The sequence below is a fragment of the Callorhinus ursinus genome, unplaced genomic scaffold, assembly GCF_003265705.2.
Source record: "Callorhinus ursinus isolate GAN/ISIS: 27379988/994484 unplaced genomic scaffold, GSC_fseal_2.0 scaffold26, whole genome shotgun sequence".
NCBI lineage: Eukaryota > Metazoa > Chordata > Mammalia > Carnivora > Otariidae > Callorhinus > Callorhinus ursinus.
The window spans coordinates 15604363-15627182 of NW_027397088.1; the positions used below are offsets into that span (position 1 = coordinate 15604363).

At 46.4% G+C, this 22820-nt stretch overlaps 1 protein-coding gene across 1 annotated transcript in view; it reads left to right on the forward strand.

Moving 5' to 3' along the window:
* The window catches only part of JARID2 (jumonji and AT-rich interaction domain containing 2), a 250040-nt gene that overhangs the window by 100914 nt on the left and 126306 nt on the right, over positions 1-22820 (forward strand). The window contains 1 exon segment of the mRNA XM_025891071.2: positions 14943-15078. Coding sequence (XP_025746856.1) covers positions 14943-15078 — 136 coding nt within the window.

Here is a 22820-nt window from a genome sequence, read left to right on the forward strand (position 1 = left end):
GGTAAGCAGAGAGAACACCGGATTTTGCAGTGATGAAGATACCCGTTTTCATAATAGAACAGTTCTTGGTCAGGTGAATACGATTTACAGGCTAGTGAGAATTATGAGGCAAATGTACAGACTTATTTTTATGCTCTTCACTCGTTAGTATTTTCTGTGTTGCTTCTCTTTAATCACAGGTTCATTTTGGATATGATTTATACAGTGCATGTCCATGAACTTAAATCATAATTTCAAACTGATAACCTCATAATCACAGTGGGAGCTAGTGTGGTTGATCAGATGGCCAACTGCCTCACACGCTCATTTGAGAGCTTCTGAGGCTGTTCTTTAAAGGGAAGATTCCTGATTTTCTTTATTGATTTTCAAAAAAAAAAAAATTCAGGAAATGGGAATTGTTGGGAAGTCGTACCAAATTTAGGGGAAATAATAAATGCCCAGAGTAATGAGAAGTCTTTTCTCAAATACTAAGCTGCAGTTTATTCGTTGGATTTTTGAGAAACTTTTCTGTTTGTACCAAAGAAAATGAATGGTCATTGCATTCTGCTTCTGTATTTAAGGAAGGTAGCATGTTCAGCCCTCACAGTTCTGTCTGCAGGCTCATGGACGTGTCCTCTTGTTGGAGCCTCTTCCAGATGTGTTTCTTTGCATCTCACTGAGAAGCAATTCCGCCTTCCTCCCGGTTTATTGTTGGCCATGTAATTTTGTTTATGATGTTTTTGTTGCTGGTGGTTTTTCTTGTACTCTGTACTCTGACTCAGGAAGCCCGTCTCCTTTTCTATTTATGGTAATTACTAGAGAGCATTTTATTTTGGCCCTTGGGAAGCGCCTGCTGTGTTTCTTTGTGTGGGCATGTATGTTAGCGCTGCAAAGTGTTTTCTTTGAGGTCAGGGCTTTTGTAAAATGGTCTGAAAAGTTTGTCGAACCCCGGCTGGCCATTAAAAATTTTTGTGTGTTTTGTATAGGACTGCCCCCCCCCCCCCGAGTTGTTAAGGATAAAATCCATCCATTACTGTCCTGTTGGAGGGACAAGATCTATTTTCTCTTGTGTGCGTGTGCGTGGTTAGAGAAAGTCTTTTTTGAGAGCTGTCCTGATAACTGGGGAATGTGAGGAACAAAAAGAGCCGGCAGGCCACTGAATTCTCTCTGGAGACAAAAGTGGAATTACAGGTTAACGGCAGGCAGGAGATTTCCCAGAATGTAGAGCCTGACCCTGCTCCGACTGCACACTAAAAGGAATAGAAGCTTCACCTGTGTCCTTCAGGTAACTTGGGGACTGGGGTTATTTGGCAGTACCTTGAGTTTTGGATAAATGAGAAGAAAAACTCGAAGAACATGTGGAGGCTTTTTTTTTTTTTCCCCCCTTTCTTCCCCTCCTTCTAGTAAGTTGACCTTAGTTTAGCTTCATTCCCTAGGATGAGATACTGGGTCAGAGATCATCTGCATTTCAAATCTGTCCCTCCTGGTAGAATTAAATACGCGAGCAGTCCTAACCTGGTTTCCTGATACTTGTACTGAGATGTTATTTTTGTGTTTATTATTGGCAGACTAGAACCCATCTCTGACTCAGACACGCAGGGTTTCCCTCATTCAGTGGGAACTCTGGAAACTTTGAGTAGTTTATAGCCATTCGATTCACTTCCTTCAAGCTAATGGGTGCTCAGTTTATGTTTCAAGGAACGAAAGCTTGAGTATCTGCTAAAACTTCTTTTCCTCTTATTTCAGAGAATACTGAAATCTTGATCTTCTAGAATTTCTGTAAAAACAGTAAAAAGTGTATTAGGACATTCTGGGTATCTATTTAAATAGTTCTCTGGTTTCCTTATTTACATGAGTTTCTTTTTGTTTTCTTAGCTTCATTTGCTCAACAATTACTGAAGCTCCTAATGTATATAAGGGTTGATGTTGGGCAGTTGTAAAGAATATAGAGCCTTTAGTGGGGTGAGACTGCTTTTTACCAAAGGCAGGAGTGTCAATAGATGGATGGTTCCAGGACTGAGTTCTAGAGGTGTGAATCTGGCTTTATCAAAATCTCAGGGGCGCATGCCACAACCCCGAACTGTTAAGTCAGGATGGGGGTGAGGCTTGTGCTTTATGAAGCTCCCCAGGGGGGTTTCCAAGGCAGCCAATCTTGACACGTAGCATTCTAGAGAAGAGCTTCCGGGGCTGCGCAAACCTGAGCACAAGTCCTCAGCAACGGAGATGAGAAAGACTGACTTATTAAGGAAGAAAAGAATATGGGTTTTTTTTTTTTTGGTAAACCCAGTAAAGGAGTATTTTTTAAGGTGAGAATCTTTGCTTCAGGGGCTGGAGGCTCACTGAAGGAGGAGTCCACAGAGGAAGCACAGCACAGGTGTAGCAATGGGCTGTGACTCACGGCAGTCGGTAAAATAAAGCTGCTCGTTACTTACCTACCAGGCATTGTTTTTCTGCATTCTGCCTCCAGGTCTTAGGGTTTATGCCCTTTTGGATTTTGTAGTGTTCTGCCCTTTTAACCCCAACATCTTTTCTGTCTGTGGGTCTGGCCAGTCGCTGGCATCCGGAAGGAGCTGCTCTGGATCCTTGCTCAGTTCACTTGAGGGCGAGCAGGTTGTAATTTGGATCTCCACACAAATCTTTGTTTTGTGACCTCTTGGAAACCTCCCTGCGTAGGCCTGGTGTTGCTGGACGGGCGTCCTGTGACTGTATTTTCACTGCCCGTGAGCCCAGGCCTCTGTCCAGTGTCTCCTTGGTTGCCTGTCTCTGTTTAGGGGTGGATGTTCGTCCTCTTTCTTAGTTGCGTGTGAAGCCTAAATAGAAGAAGGGATGTTTTGGGGTGTGTGACAGACTTCACATGGCTGAATAGAATTTTCTTAAGAGCATCGGCTGATGAGCCCCGATGTCACCTGTATTGATCTCTGTCCCATTATTGACCTGCCATCACTGGTGAATTAGGGCTGTCGTGGCCAAGTGGGTTTTTATAGAATGACTCTTGAGTATGTGAAACCTCCATTTTCTTCCTCCCATTCTCACCCCCTCCGCCTTCACTCACTATTTTATTTTATTTTTTTAAGATTTTATTTATTTGAGAGAGAGAGAGAGAGAGAATGAGAGATAGAGAGCACGAGAGGGAAGAGGGTCAGAGGGAGAAGCAGACTCCCCGCTGAGCAGGGAGCCCGATGTGGGACTCGATCCCGGGACTCCAGGATCATGACCTGAGCCGAAGGCAGTCGCTTAACCAACTGAGCCACCCAGGCGCCCCTCACTCACTATTTTAAAGCATCGTTATTCCTAAGGTTCCGAAAACCTTCATAGCCATGAAATGACTCCTCCAGGTTAGCCAGCCCTTTATTTGACTTCATTCCTAACTTTCATATGGACAGGTAAACTGCATTTTCTGCCCTTCAGTAAAATAGGGTACAAGAAATTTGGTGTTTAAACTCCTGGGTTATATTCTTCTCTCTAGTTCTGACCCACGGCCTGAACTCTGACCTCTCTTCTAGGGCAGGTTATAGGTTACTGAGACTAGGAAGTCTGAAAATGAAACGCTGGTTCCTCCCTTCTCTCTGTTCCAGAGCACTCTTCTCAGAAGTGCCTTCCTTTTCCCCCCAGAGGTGACTCCCATTTACAGAGATGAAACATTTTGGAGTTTATGTTTGACTCCCCCCTTCCTCACACATTCTAGATAAGCACCAAGTTGGTTCTGCCTTCTAAATGTTGCCAGAATGTGACCAGTGCCAGTAGCCACTTTACCACTCTGGTCCTCACCTCCTGGGCGGGCAGGGGTTGAAGGCTTCCTTCCCTGCTTGCCTTTGTACCCAGCCCACCCGCCATGGTTTATTCTCCACAGAGCAGCCTGTGGGAAACTTTTACAACATGTAAATCAAATTGTTCCTTCTTTGCTCAAAACTCTCCAGTGGTTTCCCATTGAGAGTGAAATTGTCCTCTGCCTGCTTCTGCTTTATTCTTTCACACATGCTGCCTGAAGTGTACATGGTGAGCTTCCACTTAGATCCACGTTACTTATAACATGGGTTTTCTCTTATCACTGTGAAATGTCAGCAGAGCAAGAATCATGACTTGGCTTCCAGATAGCCATATTTGCTTTCCCTGACAGCTTTGCTTTCAAATCACATTGTGTGCATGCAATCTCCCCTTTGTGGGGGTCGGCTCTCGTGACATTCGGGGAGCTTTGTCAGCCTATAGGTGAGCATGAATTCCTTTATTGATCCCATACGCCGGTACGTCAGGTTTTATAGAGCTGAATAATGGCAGGAAATCTTGTCCTGCACAAAAGGAGCAACTGGCTTGGATGCAGGAGCTACGGAAGGATTCCAGTTTTGTTTAGGTGGCAGAAATAATGATGACCTGCAAACCAATGTGAAATCGTGATCGAGTTATATCTTGTTACTGGACTAGGACTAGATTAACTTGTAGGAAATCTGTCTGTTTGAAAACCACTGTTATCTTGTACAGAGGGTCCTGGTCCACAGAATCATGCGTTCTATGTGATCTAAAACCCAAGAGCTGTGGGTAAATACTGAAACAGCCATAGGTGGTAAATTGAGTCTAATTGACTGTTGAGCCCAATTGACTGTGTTTCTTGGTACCAAAGTATTGCTATGAAAACAAATTGAGAATGGACTCTTACTGGTGCATTTAGAAAGTCTGTTCTTTATTTTCTGTGGAATTACTGAAGTCACGATGATTACTCCTGTTTCCTGGAATTCCTTTTGAGATGCAGAGGCCAGATGAGAGAGCCATCTCCTCTTGTTGAGATTGTCATGGGTGGGGTGGTAATTGACAGTTGTGGGGGAATTACAGCCTAGAAGGTAAGTTGGGTTGATTATAAAGAAATTTTTGTAGGCCATGCTAGGAAATTTGGAAATTTACCCTGTAGGAACCACTGGGGAGCCATGGAAGGCTTTGGTGTAGGGGAAGGAGTGACATGGATTGATGGTTTTTCCAGAGTAACTCATGTTCCTGTGGTTTTGTTTTTGTTTTTTTAAAGAGAAAAACTGTGTGTGGAGGATGGTGGGACTAGGGATTGGTTGGTAGCAGTCATTTTGGAAGGTTTCCTCTGTAAGAGGGGAGAGGAGAGTGTGTTTTAAGTCTGTATCTGAGGACTAGAAAGACAAACAGCATTATACCTGGACTTAGGGAGTGGAGGTGAATGGAAAGGTGCCAAGTCCTGCTTTAGGATTTCAAATCATGGGTAGCCAGGAGGTCTGTAGGAGGGGTAATTGAGGTAGAATCCCACAAGGAGGTGTGGGGGCAGGGGAGAGGAGGGAGGAGATTGTCAAGAAAAAGTATTAGTAGTCATGGGTATTAAGATCATTACAGATTGGGAAGGGCAGAAAAATCCTAGTTAAAAGTTTTCGGGGGACAGGAAATAGGAAAGCCAGTGGGGGATTCAGGTTGCTGATAGAAAGTTTGCATTAGATTTGGATATTACCGTGCTTTTCATGGCAGTGAGAACCATTTTCCTAGGCAGGGTGGGAGTCTGACCCACCGCAAGGCTAGAGTGCACCTGTGCTTCTCAAAGTGTGTGGTCCTCAGGCCAGGAGTGTCAGCATCACCTGGGATCCACTGTGAAGGTGGGGCCCACATGGGGGGCAGTTGTCAAGCCTTGTGGAGCTTTCTCATGAATGCTCAAATTGGCCATCACTCTAATACACATGGGGAAACAGTTCTAGAATTGAAGTCCAGGCCCCTCTTAACATCGAGGCTACTGTCTTGTTTTCCATCTGTTTCTAAGTGTTCACTCCCAGGAAATGGTTTCGAATATGTAGTGTGTGCTAGATTCCCTGCTCTGTGTTGGGAGCACAAAGAAATAGGGCACACGGCAGGTCCTCTGGACTCACACCTGGACTCACACCGACTAATTAGGGTGGGATCTATCTTAACACCTCTGTGCCCAAGGTTGGTCATTTGCAAATGTTTGTGTGATAACACTTTGTTAGGCCAGTTGTAAAACGGGAAGGGGACTATGTGCAAGAAACACGTAGGATGTGACCTGTCTACACTTCCAGTAGTGTGAAGCAGTACTCAATGGAGGCAGAAGCAGACATGAAAATGGTTTCTGGAGACCCGTCCCTATAACGGCGGGGCGCAGAGCAATTCCAGGTCGTTCCCTCTTCAGAGGGCTGGAGGGGGTGAGAAAATGGGGTAAAACGTATTGGAGCGAATGTGGCACAGTGTCCATTTACCTTCAGTCCAAGGGCAGGGTTTGTTTGTATGCTTTATGATAATTTGATGAGTTTTCATAAAAAGTCCAAAAATAAACCTAATGGCTTATGATGTAGCATGATGGTCAGTTGGTCTCCTGGGTAGGTGCATAACTTAAACTTATTCCCTGGATGGGGTCACTGCTGAGCCAAAACAGCCAGCAAACCAGTCAGCTATTGATCGAACTCCTAGAATGTTCCCAACAGTGTCCTAGGGCCTCAGGGAAGAAACAGAAGTGTAAAAGTTGCCCCCCCCCCCCCCCCCCATGGCTCAGAGGCTCATAACCGTGACTGGTCCTGGCAGGAGGTGGGGCAGCAGTCAATCTCAGTGGTTTTGGGTCACTCTGTTGGTGCATGGAAACTGGCTGGTGGAGGACTGGATTTTGTCTAGTCATAATCCTGGATTTTAAAGATTTATTTATTTTAGAGAGAGCGCATGGTGTGTGTGTGTGGATTTATTTTGTGGGAGAAATTCCTTAGAAAATGATTTGAAGGCATACAAAAGTGGTGTGTCTTCAGGGCTTCCTTGTAGACTGGAAAGTCTTACACCTTATCCTCAGAATTTCTCTACGTCCCCTGCAAAACTGAAAGTCCGGGTGTAGCAGAGAGGATTGCAGCCATTTTCCTGAGCATTGTATGGGTATCTGTAATTTTTAGACTCGGATTCTTGTGCAAAGTACTTAATATTCTAGAATTTTCCTGCTAAGCTGAGCATGGTACCTATTTTGAAGAATCTCAGGGATATGATGGAAATGCAGCAGGAAGTAGCACACAGTCTTTGAAAACCTGTGCAATGAAACACAAATGGATGCTCTAGAACCATGTTGGCCATGGGAGCTTCCAGTGAGGATGATGATGGACACATTCTGTAGGGTGACATGTGGCTGTTGAGTACTTGAAATGTGTCTAGTGCAACTTGGAACATAATTTTTAATTGTAATTAAGTTAATCCTGAATAGCCATATGTAGCTGGTGGCCACTCTCTTGGTTAGTGCCATTTCAGGAATTTTGGGGAAGGGTGGGGTGTATTCTTCACATTAAAAAGGCTTTAATGATGAAAAGATCCAAACTGGTTAGAATTCCTTTGGGAACCTACTCGTTAGTAACTTATTCCCAAATGAAGTACTTGTCTACTCGCCTCGTTGGCACTGCTGATGCCAAGTCTTTCATCCTGCTTGGGTTTTCGAAGACACCGGTCAAGCATTTCTTTGTAACTTGATTTTTATTGCTTTCCCCATTTCCCTACACTTGGAGGTAGATGGTCAACCCAGATTCCTGCTGGATTCTTGGAGGTAATCCTGCTGTAGATCCTGGGCCTCTCTGACGATGTCAAAACCCCAAACTGTCAGATGAAGAGCCACGGGAGGGTGGACGGTTTCCTGACTGTACTCCTTAACCATGAACTTGGGGATGTCGCAGCCCATGCCGCCGCTGTCTTGACAACAGCAATGTGACATGCTCAGACGCAAAAGAGCTGACTTGGCAGTTGCCCAGTAGATTTTTATAAAGGCTCAGTTGGTGGCCAGAGAATCAGGCTGTCAGAGTTGTGTGTTACGCAATACATCGTTTTCAGCAGAAGTTCTTAATCCAATTTCAGCTGTGGCTTTTTTTTTTTAATAGGCTGTAATCAAAGATAAGTACACATTATTTAATGGGAGTTTGGAAGAAGTAAAACTCTCCTTGCATAAGCGTTTTCAGGCCGTTTACTTTATCCCAGGAAGCATGTCTGTCTGAGGAAAATTTGCTGCTGGAAGTGCCTTTTTAATTTAAAGTCAAGGCAGAGCACCATCATTCACAAGTTCACTAAGTCTGTGGTTTCCTGGCCGCTTGTCATCTTTCTAGATGTGAATATTCCCCCGAATATTCTTTGATATTGTCAGCATTGACCTTTGATCCATTTCATGGAATTAAAAATAAAAATGGATTAGCATCAAGTTGATTTGAGAAATGGAGGTTTGTAATGGAGAAGACATGATTATTTTGTGAAAAGGGAAGAAATAGATGAAGTTTTAGCCTGAGTTATACCACTCACATTTTCCAATATTTTCTCATTTATTTTTGGCTCTGTAAGTCCTTGTTTACGTGGAATCCATGTCAAGAATGAAGACAGCCCCTATCCCCCCATTTTTTTTGTTGTTGTTGTTTTTTGGATGTTTTCATTGTTCTCTTCTCAAACTTGATGGAAGAGGCCAGCATTTCAGACAGCAACACATTGTATTAAGTAGGATGACTTAACAGGTGTATGCAGAACTTGTTCTGAAAAGAAAAGGCATTCTTGGGGAGGGTTCCAGTCTTTTTCCCTGGAATGAGGAAAGCCCTAACAGTTTTCTCCCCTATCTCCCTCACTTGAACGTAGTCTTCCAAATTTTGTCTCGTTGTCGGCTTAGTGCACCTGCCAGACCCCCTCCCCCCTCCTATTCTTCTCCTCTCCATGAGGTGCTTATTTCTTGTTAATCCAACTTAGAGTCGGGTTGAGCATTGGAATTGGGCCATGGCACTCCCTTTTCATTTTAAGAGGAGTAGAAAGTCACAAATTACTCCATTCCCAGAGCCGTGGCAAGGTGCGTAGAGAGAGGCCGTACACAGCTGGTGGTGGTGGTGAACTCCTCCAGTGGTTCCTGTGATTCAGACACACAATCATTTGTCTTAGCACTTGTATAAGCTGCAATACAGAGGTTTCATGGTAGGAGGCCTCCCTACCTTTGAATCTGAACATTCTCTTCCCACTGCCCCCTCCCTCCCCCCTCCCCTCCCTGGCCACCCAGCAGATGGACCTTTAACACCTCAGTGGGGAGGTTCTGGATTTCAGTTTAAAACACGGGTGCGTATCACACTGTATTCCTAGTATGTCTTAGATGCTGGCTTTATTTTTCTTGCGTGGTGTGGTTAAAAATGATCTCTGGTATATTAGACCTTTCTTTCTGAATGGATTCGTATCTGCTGGAAGGGACACCTAGTATAATTGGTTGGTTGACCTATGTCCCGGTTTCCACCAGTCGTTCCTGCATCATTATTAACGATGCCCTTGGTTGGTATGATAAATTACTTGGTCATTCTACCTGTGACGCATGAGTCTCTGATGTAGTTTGCTGACAAGTGATAGGAAATTAAGGATCTTCCATTGGATGGGCCCTTTTTCATTTGCAAGTAGTTGTAATTGTTAGAAAAGGTTTTTGTTTTGTTTTTTGAACGCATGCATTTCCATCCTCATTTCCCCCCTCCTCAATCAAGACAGTCTGAATTTGAAACCATAACAAACACTGAGACACGGACAGATTGCGTAAGGATGTCTTGAGAGGTGACCTTAGAACCGATGTTCTTCCAATTACATGAGGTAGCTGCAGAGACCAGTAAGAGAAAATCCCCCTCCCTCCTGTTCTTTTACTAATCTCCAGCCAGTGCTGCTCTTGAGTGGTTCTGGGTTGGTTTTTTTGGGTGTGTTTTTTCCCCCCCCCTGTATAATATTTCCATTCATCTCTTGAAATGAGTAATTTTAATTTTGCTTTCATTTAGTTAGGAGTTTATGTGAGTTACAGGTTTGACATTTTCCCTTTAAGAATGAATTTCCGAGTTTCGAAACTTCGCTTTGGGCACCTGCTGCGTCGTGGGGACCCATTGACCACACGTGCCAGTTCGGTGTTCTCCAGCTGCACTGACCTTGGGCAAGACATTGAAACTCAACTCTTAAAAAAAAAAAAAGTTTTGTGATTACTTCCTTTTCCACTCCATTTTAAGCCGAAAGGAGGTGGTAGCAAGCTTTTTAATCTCTAACCTGGATGTGAGTTTTGGAGAATTCTTAGTTGGTGCTGTCTGCCACAAGGAGTGCCGTATCCTGTGCTGGCCTGGCACTCCCGTTTCCTTGCATGTCTGTTACCAAACTTGGAGCCGCCTAGGGTTATGCTGTGCTCTTTTCCCCTTAACAAATAAGACGATGACCATAAGCATTCAAGTTTAATTCCTGACCAGCTGCCATTTTTGATGAGACTCTCCCGTTATTTCAAAGAATGGCAAACATTTTTCAGATGAAAAGAAAACCCTGTCACCTTTGCTTTTTCAAAGGTCTTACTACTTAATTTTCTATCTCCAAAGAAAGTGGTTTTTAGCAGGCAGAATGGCAAAGTGAATCTAGATCTGTGTGATGATTTTCATCACACAGATGAAAATCATCTCTCCCCCCTTTTTTTTTTTTTACTTTTTTTTTTTTAAAATCCTGCCAGCACACCCAGGTACTTTTTTTTTTTTAATATTTTATTTATTTGAGAGAGAGAGCGTGAGATGGGGGAGGGTCAGAGGGAGAAGCAGGCTCCCCGATTCAGGATCATGACCGGAGCTGAAGGTAGTCACTTAACCGACTGAGCCACCCAGCCGCCCTACACGCCCAGATATTCTTATATGGCAGTATTTGCAAAGCATATGTTTTGGAACTGGGGAAATAAAGGTTAAGAAATTAGGGGATAGGAATGAGGGAGGGTGGTACCTTCTGGGGCTTGAATTGCACTTGCCCAATAATTTGGTGAACATGTAAAAACAGAGGTCTTACTGATGCCCCGATGGCAATAGCTTAAAAAAAAAAAAAAGTTTAAGGAGATGGCATAAAAAGAACTGGATACACAATCTGGGCGACTGAATTTGCATCAGAATTAAGCTCTGAGGTTTCTCTCTCTGTGGCTACAGCTCATCCTGGGCCTTCCTTTAAGCTGACCAGTAAACCAGAATGGATTGGGTACTCGTGTCTGGGGAAGCATCCCAGAGGAAGCCAAGAAAGGATCTCTCCCTGCCTGCCTGTTCAGTCCCCTTGCTGTCAAATCTGGCAGGATCCATTCTGACAAAAAGGGAGAGTGTGTGTCTGAAGGGGTCTAGGGAAGGTCAAAGGGGATCATTAGGAATTTTGAACACTGAGGCGTGAGTGGACTATGAGATTTTGAAAATAGTGATTTGGGAACGTGTAATCGAATATAGAGGGTGCAGGGAAAAGAGCATGCAAGAATCCTGGAGGATTCTAGAGGACGGGGGAGCCTGTGTGGATGTGGTGGGGGAGGAAAAGCAAATGTCCAGATGTTTTGCGAAGGAATCGGTCAGTATTTAGTTTAAGGTAAGGGACTGTGACTGGGTCATCAGGTTTGGGCCCTAGGAGACCATGTGGATTTCTAGATGGGTGCTGTCTCCTTGGCAGGGCAGTAGGTGGTGGCAGGACAAGGTCTCTGGTACGTTGACAAGCTTACTGCTGAGAATGAGCAAGGGTAGACAGTCCTCTTGGATTATCACTGTGGGGAGTGTTTTATGGGGGGCAGCGGTGGCTTGAGTTAAGGAAACTGTAGGATTTCCGGCACTGCACTCCACTTAAAACACCCTGGGTGTTTGTAAGGTTAGGGACCGGCAAGCCAAATGTGGGGAAAAGTAGTGGGAAGAGTGAGCTTGAACTTGAGTCTCTGTTTGTTTTTCCTGAAATATCTGTTGAGCTCTTACTCTGTGCATGCTCTAAGTGCTGGGATACCAGTGGTGAACAGGATTTCCTGGCCCCATGCAGACATTGTTTAAATGGTTGGTTAAATGAGACCACTGTTAGGGGCGCCTGGGTGGCTCAGTCGGTTAAGTGCCTGCCTTTGGTTCAGGTCATGATCCTGGGGTCCTGAAATCGAGCCCCGTTACCGGTCTCCCTGCTCAGTGAGGAGTGTGCTTCTCCCTCTTCCCCTCCCCCTGCTTGTGTTCTCTCTTGCATGTTCTCTCTCTCTCTCTCTCTCAAATAAATCTTTTATAAAAAGATGAGACTGCTATTGAAGAGGGGGAAATAAAAGGTAATAAACTCTCAGGTGTTTGCATTTTGAGTTGCCTGACCTCTAATAATAGTTCTTTCTGGGCTTTTCTTGGAGCTCTCAGCCCTTGGCTGTTCTGAACGACAGTTCAGGCTACAGCGGAGTACGTGTCAGACCTGAGGTACCTTCTTGCAGACCTCCCGTGGCTAGCCCTGTGTTACCACTTTGTGGGGTGCAGGCACACTTCTGCTTTCTGCATCTGGCATTCCACTAGGGAGGAGGAGTGCAGGCCTCCTAGTGTAGTGTAGGGTGATTCATCTTGATCTGTGAAAAGCAGCTTAAATTTTAGTTTCAGAATTATTACCCACCTATTGAGCTTTTGGAAACAGAACAGAGTCCCCTTATTACCTACTACTTTGTGTCTTGCATCAACATCAAGGGAGGGAACAAGGCTTGACCAGCACTGTACGTTATCGAAAAGAGCTCTTGTGTTTCAAAAAAAAAAAAAAAAAAAAAAGTTTGTTTTTTAATATCTAGAATTTGAAGCCCCATAATCTCGGTCATGGATTTGGTTCTCTTGTATTTAAAGTACTTTATAGGTTTCGTGAAGCTGCTTGTCAGTAAGCGAACCTAAAATGCGTCTTCCTTTGCAGGCAGTTTCAACTCACATGGTTTATGTTTTAATGGGACCTTAGTCGTAGGGGTAGGACTCTCTTGAATGGAGGCCGGAAGTCAGAATGGAGGCACCAGTCTAAACATGACGCAGTACATCATTGCAGGAACTTTACATTGAAAGCTATTTTGGGGTCTTCTAATTTATAAACGCTGGGTATGTATGGAATAATAGTTTATAATCCCATCAGCTTTCAAGGATGAGAATAGGAATCTGGTCCCCATATGAAAGAGCATTCTTTCCTGGATGCTGAGAAAAGCTGGGGTTTCAGCCTCACTGTCTTTAACGCCAGGAGGAGCCAGTGCTTATCATGCAGATGCAGTGAATCCCCCTTCTTTGTGCCTTTTGTGTGCTGTGTGGATACGTCCTCTGATTGGTTATTCAGCCTCCTCAGTTGGGGTCTGGTCAGAGGGCTTCCTTTTTCTGTTGGTGAACCATGTGATTGGAGGGTAGAGAGTGACTTGTACACGGTAGCAGTTCAGAAACCCCGTGTGCTCGTCCCGTCTGCTGGAGGCAGTTAGCTGACTTCTTTTCAGCCTTTGGATTTGAACCTTGACCCGCCAACCCTGGCCTGTAGACCTCTCTTGCCTCTTTGGGGCGCGCCCCCAGGAAGACAGGAGGTGCCTTTCCTCCTCAGGAGCCAACAGGAAATCTCAGCTTGGCAGGTCTGCAGGAGTGGAAGGATGTCGGGTTCGGGGCGGGGGGGAGGTGGAAATCCTAGCTCTTCTTTCCCAGGGCTCTCTTCCCCCTTATTACAGAAGATGGTAGAGCGCTCTCCTTCTGGAAGAATCCCAGCAGCTTAACCCAAGTTGCTTCAGGTTATTTAGGGCTTTAGAGTCTCCGTGTGGTTGGATTTCTAGGATGTAGTTTGTGTTTATGCAGAATTTAGGGATGTGAGCACAGGGAACGAGCTCAGTTCCTCTAGCCCCCTAACCTAGTCCTGTTGAGGTTTCCGGGGACCTGCGGGTAGCAGAGAGGAAGAACCAGTTCTGTCTGGCATCAGGACCACAGCACCGGCCTGGCTCTTGTGGGGAAAGTACTCCTGTTTGAGCAAAAGGAACCTGAACACCCACCCCCACCCCCTCCTGTGTTTACCCAGGATATTAATGTTCTCCTTATTCTCCTAAGGCCCCAAGTATCTGAGAAGCTCCGATCCTTCTAAGGTGAACGGTTCTGAAATGCTTAAGTCTTGCAGTGAGTGTGTGAACATACGGACTTTTTGGATTCGTGGACAGTAGGCAGGTATCCATAGGCGAGAACCTGTTGCGACTGTCCTGGGCTGTGTGTGAAGCAACACTTCACACCTTACACACACCTCGCTGGTTCCCTAAAACAATCACCTCTGCGCACATCCCTGATCCCCCACCATCTCCACGTTTCCAGACTTGGCTCCTGTTCTTACCTCCCTGCTGGGGAGGGGTGGGGGGGGGGCTCTCTCCCTTCCTGCCCTTGCTGTTCCTGGCCTCCCCTCTGTCTTTCTGCAGTTCTGCTGGAGTGGCTGGGAGGGGCTTGGGGCTCTTTGGACTTCCCCAACCCCCAGCCGCCCAACCTGGCCTTCATTTGTTCAGTGCCTCTCTCAGAAGCTTGCAGTGCTGCTGATAACACAGACATAAGGGAGCCGCGCACATTAGACCTTCAAGACCTGTTATTAACCTGTGTGTATTTTTCTTTTCTTTTTTTTTCCTCCCCCTTTAAATCACCCCTTCTCTCCCCATCTTCCTACCCTTGCCCACCAGGATTCATGGTCTTTTTTTCCACAGTGCTCTGTCTCTTTCTTGATTAAGACTCCTTTCCGTGAGTGAGGGGTCAGTACAGATCCAATTTCGTTTCTTCTGACCGAATGGTAAATTCTTTGAGGGCAAACCCCCCCTCCCCATGACAACAGGAGCCTTTTTTGAGGAGCCCGGCACCTGTTTGTAAGGCAGGACACCTTCTGGCATTGTTCAGCGAAAGTCCAGGACGTTGGTTCCTGAGCCCTCTGCTTGTGTGCCTCTTTCTAAATTTTGCCCGGAATAGGAAACTGCAGTGTTACTGGTTAATGAGGGTATTTGGGCTCAGGGTTTGTAAAGGAATTGAGGTGGTGCTTTTCCTTGCACGCCCTTTTACAGTCCGGGAGTGAGCTTTTTGCTAGGGTCAGTGCTTGAACCATCACCACATGATGAAATTCTGGCCTCCGGAGCTGGGTCTCGGTCGCATGATGCTTGTTTGAATTTTTTTTTTTTTTTAAGTTTATTCGAACACTTAATGTTTACTTGCCTTTTTTTTTTTTTTTAAAGTGATTTCCCTTCTCCCTTTCTTCTGTTTCTCCAGGATGACAGTGATGGGATTCCATGGTCAGAAGAAAGGGTGGTACGTAAAGTCCTTTATTTGTCTCTGAAGGAGTTCAAGAATGCCCAGAAGAGGCAACACGGGGAAGGCATTGCTGGGAGCCTGAAAACAGTGAATGGTGAGTTGCCTCTTCTGTTGGACTCGGATGGTATCTTTGGAGCTTGTTTCTGAATTGGATGTGTTTCGGGCGGCTTGTGCTTCTCAGGCTAGGCCCCTGATGGCAGCTATTTTGGACATCCTACTGAGTTTATGGATTCATTTTCATGCTTCTTTATATGTGATGTGTAATATAATTGGCAAGGTGCCTTAATTAGTCTGTTCCCTACAGATAAGACAGGGGCTGTGATCCGATTTCTACTAGGTCCTGGGTTGAAGGTAGAGTCTGCCTTACAGGTTTTTCTGTGGATCTCTTTCTCCTTAGATCTTGCTGCACCCTGGAGTTCCTGGTTCTTTCTCCCTGTTTGTGTAGGAAGTAGCTTGAGTCTTCGGGGTGCTTGCTGCCCTTTTGCTCTCTGGCTCAGCTCAGCAGCCTAAAGACGTGCTTCCTTCCTTGCCGATGAGGCTGGGCAGGTGGTTACATGGCAGCAGGTAGATGGTGGCCTAGAATTCCTGTGCATTTGGGAGCCTAGCCGTATGGTTATGAGAAGTCTCCTTGCAGCCTGGAAGGAAGCTTGCTCTTCTCGGGGTTTATTCCGCTGTCTCTTTAGGAGGACGGGCCTGAAATCACCCAGTGGAAACCATTTCAGAACATGTTACAGTCTGTGTTTTAGTGCAGGGGATGTGGCTGTGATGGCATTCCACAGTCTCCCTCGCCCTCGTTAGTCCTTTAGAATCCTCGATAAATGTGAATGAATAGACCATGTTCTGGTTTGTACTTGGCTTGGAGCAAGGAGAGATGATGGGAGAGGTGGTGGTTCTTTTTTTCGAGTCTCTGCTCTGGTCGTGGGCCGATAGAGTTGGGACACGTGGGGGTACTTGAGAGCTTGCCAGGGTCCAGAGGGGCAGGTTCACCTCGGGCATCCACTGTCCTTCCTGTTGGCTTCGTTGTAAGGTGGGTTGTCTGGGGGAGCCTCTTGTTGGGACTAGTGCCTACAGGCGGGACCCGCATCGAGCCTTGGCCGGGTGTCCAGGGACGCCCTCCCTGAACTCCACCAGGTTTGCCCTGCCACCCACCCAAGGCCTGTCCCTCTCTTCTTCTGGTTCTGGGTGACTTAAAACAAGAAGCTTCTGGAAGTCTGAGTCCACATGTATATGGGAAAGCGCCCCCCCCCCCGATAATATATATATAAAATCTTCCACATACATAGAAGCAAAATTAGTAGAATCTGTTGCCACAAGTCTAGAATCTGGATCCCTGTGTGACGTGATTGTTCTTGGTGTCCTTGCTTCACGTTGAACGTAGTGTCTGGCTTTACGTGTTTGAGGGGGGCGTGATGGGGGAGAGTCTCACTGCATCCTGAAGGTTACAGTAGAGCAGGGGCGGCTGGGGGGTTTAGATTCTACTGTCATGATAAGGCATTCTGCTATGCAGGAGCAGGAAGGCCTTTAGTGGATTTGGAATCTTTTAGCGGAAAAAAAAAACAAACCCACCCATCTGAGAGGAAAAAACCGTTTTCAGGACAAGTTAGCCAGGTGTCCAGCATTAAATAAAGGTGGGATTTAGGTAAAAGAACAAAAACTAAAGCCCTTCAAGAGGTCTCATAGGCACTGCCGGCCTCGTCGACCAAGGGTAGCTCTCGTTTTTAATTGGCCTCGTCAAGGGCTTGACAATGCCCAGGAAGGAATTCTAAGAAAACTGGCAAAGGCCGCTCTGTTGGGGGTTGTTGAAGACTTTAAAGAATTTGTGTACCAATTTCATAAAGAAAAGGGGGTTTTTGTTGCAGTAGTTTGTATTTCATGCTGATAAAGACTGGCTTGTCGTTTTCCTGTCTAGTTTTCAATATGGCGACACCAGGGCGCCTCTCTCTTGGTGGTGGGATTGCCGTGAATATGCCCATTTCTGGTTCCTGTCGGTGTCCCTGCAGCCAGCAGTCCAAGCCCACGTGTCTGTCATTCTGTATCGCGGATTTCCAAAGAACTTCTGAGTAAACACTTCTGGTTTTAAGAATAATTTTCTTAGAGGCCGCTAACAGGTTAAAGTGTGCTTTCTCATTTGGGGCCTACTGGAGAGATTGGGAAACTGGCATTGTTCACTGGGGAAGAACTCCTTCTCTGTAGGCCCCCAAACCTCAGCGATGTGCTCTTAGGGTGCATGGTCCAGAGAAAGCGGAAGGCGGTGGAGCACCCCAGACTTTGTGTGCAGCTGAAGTTGGGAGGGGGAGGATTGCATGCAGTGCTGTGTGTGTGTGCCTATATAGATGTCCCTTGTTTAACGGATACTTCGTAATCCTCATTCCACACTACACAGAAGCACCTTGTCCTGAGCTGCATATCACAGCGCCCTTATCTTGGGGCTCTTCACCGTGGGCCACATGAAGATAGGTTAGTGTGGGGAGAGCGGTTTTCACAGCCCTGCAAGGTGAAATGTTTTGATTTTTTGTTTTGTTTGTTTCGGTTAGTCACAGAACCTCCTGAGGTTCCCTTGTAAACATTGAAATCCATTGGTGCAGTGTTAATGGTCACAGAAATCTGTCTGGTGGTCGAGATTTGAAGCTGTCCCAGTACAGAGCCCTTGCTCCTAGGACATGGGGAAGGAAACTGACCAGACAGGGATCAGAGTGGGCGCCCGTGCCCAGAGTTGGGGTGGGTACCTGCTGCCCCTGTGGGCCCCCCTGCCCCCCTTATGCTTTGCAGCTTGGGGACCTTGGTAGTGACCTGCCTCTGAGGCCCCTGGTGTGTTCATCTGTAAGCTGAATACAGTGTCCTTGCGGGGCTTTGTGAGTGCTCTGTGTGGTAGTGACTTCCCCAAGGTCACACTGCTGTCTTCCAGCAGAACTGGAATTATAGCTCACGCCCTGCAACTTTGAATCTAGCACTTATTTAAGGGGGCAGAAGGGGTGAAAATTACACCACATCTTTGCAGGAGCAGTAGTATTGAAAACAAGGCGCTTGGACATTCCCCCCAGCTCCATCACTTTTCTGAGTTATTGGTCGTGCTAGCGTTTCCTGGGGAAAATTCCGTCGTCAAATAATGCTTGGCGTTGACAAGAGAAGGTGCCTGATGTAACTTTTTATCTAATTTGAGAATTTTGAGAATGAATTGCCGTCACTTCCGCTAAATCCTTGGCTTGCGAGGATGACGAAGCAGCCCCTCCTTGGCCTTCCCTCTGTGTGAGGCAGGGTGGGTGGGTGTGGAGTCTGTGAACCACACACGGAAGGCGGCAGCTTGTATCTGAGTGGCTCAGCTCTGCCGCCCCATTTCCGTGGGTCTCCTGTCATAGTAATAACCCAACCAGATGTAAGATGGTAGGGAGACCTCATAGTTTATGTCACAAAATCCATTGTTGGCCATTGATCTTGCTTTCGTAGTTCTAAAGTGACAGGGAATGGGGTTGTGTTTTGTTTTGTTTTGTTGGGGGGGGTTTTCTGGTAGAGGTAGCAGATGTGAATCTTGAACAGGCCCGCGGATGGCCTGTGGGGGGATTGAAACCCTCATTATGGCTTGTTGGTTATGGCCGAGCATGGGTAAGGCGGCACTCCTGAGTTTTGCTGATTGTGAGAGCCTTCTCTCTGCTTCCTGCTGTAGAGAATGCCATTTCTTCTGCCTGTAAGAAATTGGACAAAAGCTTTGGGAAGGGCTGGCAGAGGCTGAGGCTGAGGCCACTCTTTGAGGGCCCTTGGCCTGCTGGGGCTGAAATTAGGGACATTTAAATAATAACATGCGACACAAATGAGTACACATAATTACACAGTAAGAGAGGGGAGCTATTAGCTGTATTTGGAGTTTCATTTGCTTCCTGTAAATGTCATCTGAGATCAAGCAAGGCCTCTGGTCAGCCAAAGAGCCTTGAGTAGATTTAAGGGACCCCGGATCATTTTTCTTGGAACCTTGTGGTAGTTGTGATAGGCCAGTCTGTACTGAGCACTCAGTACTGACTGACTAGCGCTCGATCCGCATTTCACTCGTTTTTAATCTTCAGAACAGACCACTTTGTAGATGAGGAAGTGATACACCAGCGTGGATTAGGCGTTTGCCTGCACCAGTAGTCCTTGGCAGCCTTGGCTTTCTGCACCAGCACTCCCTTGCTTTCAGCCACCTCTTCGATAAGCAGAAGTAATTTTGGAATGCTCTGTAAAGATAGGATTCCAGAAATAATTTGTAGGAGTACACTTTTTCTAATAGGGGTTTCTTTTGAAGGAGATAATGTGTGATCCTTCACTGGGGAAGGAGACCTCGGAAGCGGGGCGGGGGGCGGTGTCGTGTGAGTACGAATGTGGGCATGTTTCCAGGCTTTAGTGGAGCTTGTCATCGATCGAGGGAATCCCAAGATGGCAGTCCTTCTGCCCGCTTACCCTCCTTAGGCCTGTGACAGGCACACACAGGCATTCGTTTTATTTCTTCACCGAGAAGTAGAGATTTGTATTTTTAATGCTGTTGTTGAGCCACCAGGTTGGCCAGTCGTCCTAGGGCCACCGGTCCTGGCGGCGCGCTGGTGGGGGATGGGACTTTCTGGAAACCACTGCCAATTTGTAGCGAAGGGCCAAAGTTGGAGGTGCAGATACAGGGAACCCCCCTCCCCCTTCTTTCTACTAAGGAATAGGATCTTCGACTCCTTGAAAATCTTAAAGATTCCTGATGGGTTGATTGTGAAATGAAACTTGGTCCCAACTCCTGCAGGTTCATTGTTTACTACATAAAATAAAGACGCCTTGTGTGAGTCCAAATGAAAAGTCGGAGCACATCGTCCCACCAATGGAATTTTATGTACGTGGCTATATTGGAAAAGACGGTCATGGTCGTATGGTTGCCTTCTGACAGCTAAGGGGGCCCCCCTCTCCCTTCTGCTTTGGGCCTAAATTGTTCATGTCTAGCTGTTCTAGAGATGGCTCCTACTTCAACAGGGAAGACCATTTTTTGGGTTTTTGTTTGTTTCCTCCTGGAGAAAGTGGCTTACCCCACCGCTTTGCCCAGATGGAGCTGCTGATGTGTCAGTGTCCTGTGTCCTCTGCAAGCTGTGGGCACCGAGCAGCTGCCGCAGGTTTGGGTTTCTGGAACACTCCAGCCTCAGAGACTCTTCTTCCTTCTGTCCGTACCCCCCCACCCCCCATGTGTGAGACAACACACCATGTGAAAAAAGCTGGGTGAGATGAAGGGTAATACACTTCCCTGAAAGCGACTTAAATTTATTATAAAAAAAAACAAACCAAACAAACAACAAAGCTACATTTTATCCTGGAAAATGGTCGCATTGAAAAGGCTTGATGTCTTTCCATGTAGCTTTCATGTGGTCCATCCAGGACCTAGTGATGCACTCGGGGCGTTTTTTGATAGTGCTTCCATTTAGTTGATACTTGATTGTGTCTTTAGAACACAGGTGCTTTTGTGAGTAATAAAACGGAACTCTGTTCTTCTTCTTTCTTGTCACTTTGTGCTTGAGGCCCCCTGCCCTCCAGCTCTCTCAGCCCACTTCCTCTGTTAGCTCTGTCCTCCTCATCCATGTGAAATCTGGGCTGGTGTAAGAGGAGGGGCCTACGGCAGGTAAGGGTGTGTGTGTGTGCGCGTGCGCGCTCGCTCGCTCACTCGCAAGGGGGGGGGAGGGAGGGAGGGAGGGAGAGCACATGCTCTCTCCTGCCTGTCACAGTTCTTAGAAAAGCCCAGCATTGAAGGTCCTGAGGGCGAGAGGATGGAAATCTGCTGTGATCACCTTTTCTCATCTCTACAGGGAAATCACTCTGGAACTTACCCCTCTTCACTGTTTACTTCTTTCCTAGATGATTGCCATCAGTAAACAAAACATGTTGTAGTTACTCTCATAATAAAATACTCCCTCTACTGATCTTGTATCTCCCTCCTGCTGTTCATGTCTCTTTTTACTGCAATGCTCCTTGAAAGAAAATGTCTACACAGGCTGTCTCCTCTATTTATATTCATGTTAATATCCTTTCCCCTTTCATTCTCCTTTGAACCCCTAGAATCAGGCCACGATTAAGGCTTCATTAATGACCTTGATTGCCAAACCAAGGTTCCAGCCAGTGTTGCCTTATTTGCCCCTTTGGCAGCATTTGACATGATCGAAACTGTCCTGAACTGCACTTGCTTACTAGCCTTGGAAGGCCTCGTGAACATGAACTGTTCCAAAGCCAACCGTCTCCACCATGTCTCCTCTGCTCTGCCCGTCTTCCCATTGTCCATAAATGCCAGTTCTGTTTTTCTAGATGCTTTGGCCTGAACCTTGGAGTGATCTGTACTACTCTGATTTTTCCATACCTTGCATTCCTGCATTCCATCCTTTAGCAAAATCTGTTTGTTCTAAATTCACATCTTCCCGAGTCTGAATTTGCACTACTGTCACTGGTCGGAAACCTCTTGCTTGGGCTGGGACCCCTGATGCTCTGTCATCTCCGTTTCCATTCTCCACCCCCCCCCCTCCAGGCAGCAGTCAGAACAGTCCTTTGTAAATGCAGATTAGTGCATGCTCTGTTCCTGCAGTGTCTCCCTGCCTCTTAGCATGATAGCTGAGCATCCTTACCCAGACCACTTGATGTGGCCACAGTGTCAGGTCTCCTCACCCCTGCCTCCCCTAGTTTGGCCTCCTTGTTTTTCCAGGCGTACCAGAATATATGTGTGTGTGCGTGTGCGCGCGCGCATGTGTGTTTTTTGAAGATTTTACTTATTTGAGAAAGAGGAGAGAATACGAGTGGGGGGAGGGGCAGAGGGAGGAAGAGTGAATCCATACCAGAATCCCCACTGAGCAGGGAGTCCGAGGCCAGGCTCAGTCCCAAGACCCTGAGATCAGAACCTGAGCTGAAAACAGGAGTCAGATGCTTAACCGACTGAGCCACCCAGGTGCCCCAATTTTTTTGCTTTTAAAAAAAAAATATATTGTTATTTTTTTGAGAGTGTGAGCAGGAGGAGAGGCAGAGAGAATCTCATGCAGGCTCTGCTCGGTGCACGTCCCGACCCGGGGCCGGATCCCAGGATCCCGAGATCATGACCTGAGCCAAAATCAAGAGTCAGATGCTCAACACCCTGAGCCACCCTGGCACCCAGAACTTTTGTGCTTTCTGACCCTTCTGTTTACAACTCTTTCCCTTTAAATAACTGCATGCTTCAACCCTGCCTGTATTTTGGGTTCCTGCTCAAACCTGGAGGTTTGAGCTGGAGCATCCTTGAGCATCCTATCAAAAGTGGTTCCTTGGTCTGTTATCCTTTCACTTTTTATCTTGTAATATTTCTCTGCATAGAATTTCTCACCTCCTGACATTGTATTCTTGTTGTTCACTAATTCTGAGTTCTCTCCCCACAGTAGATTGAAAGTCCACGAGAGAAAAGCTTCATCCAGGTTGAGTGGACTCCTGGGTGCTCTGTAGGGCATGTGTTGTTGTGTGAAGCAGTGTGCAGACATCTCTCTGCCCACCGGCTGCTGCCCTGCCCCCCGTGCCCCGACCCCCCTCCAGCACCCTCTGCCGTGCTGTGGACACACTTCTCTCTGTTCAGGGGTTGAGTGTCGCACCTGTGGTTTTATTTCAGAAATGCACACAGCCTGGAGTGTTACAGCCTATGCTGTTTTCCTTATTCATAATTGTGATAAATTTCTAAGTCTTAACATCATAAAGATTCTTGGAATTAGATCACCCTGTACATTTTATTTTCTTAAAGATTAATTTATTTGAGAGCGAGAGCATGTGCACAGGAGGAAGGGGCAGAGGGAGAGAGTGTCCCAGGCAGACTCTCTGCTAAGCGTGGAGCGTGACATGGGA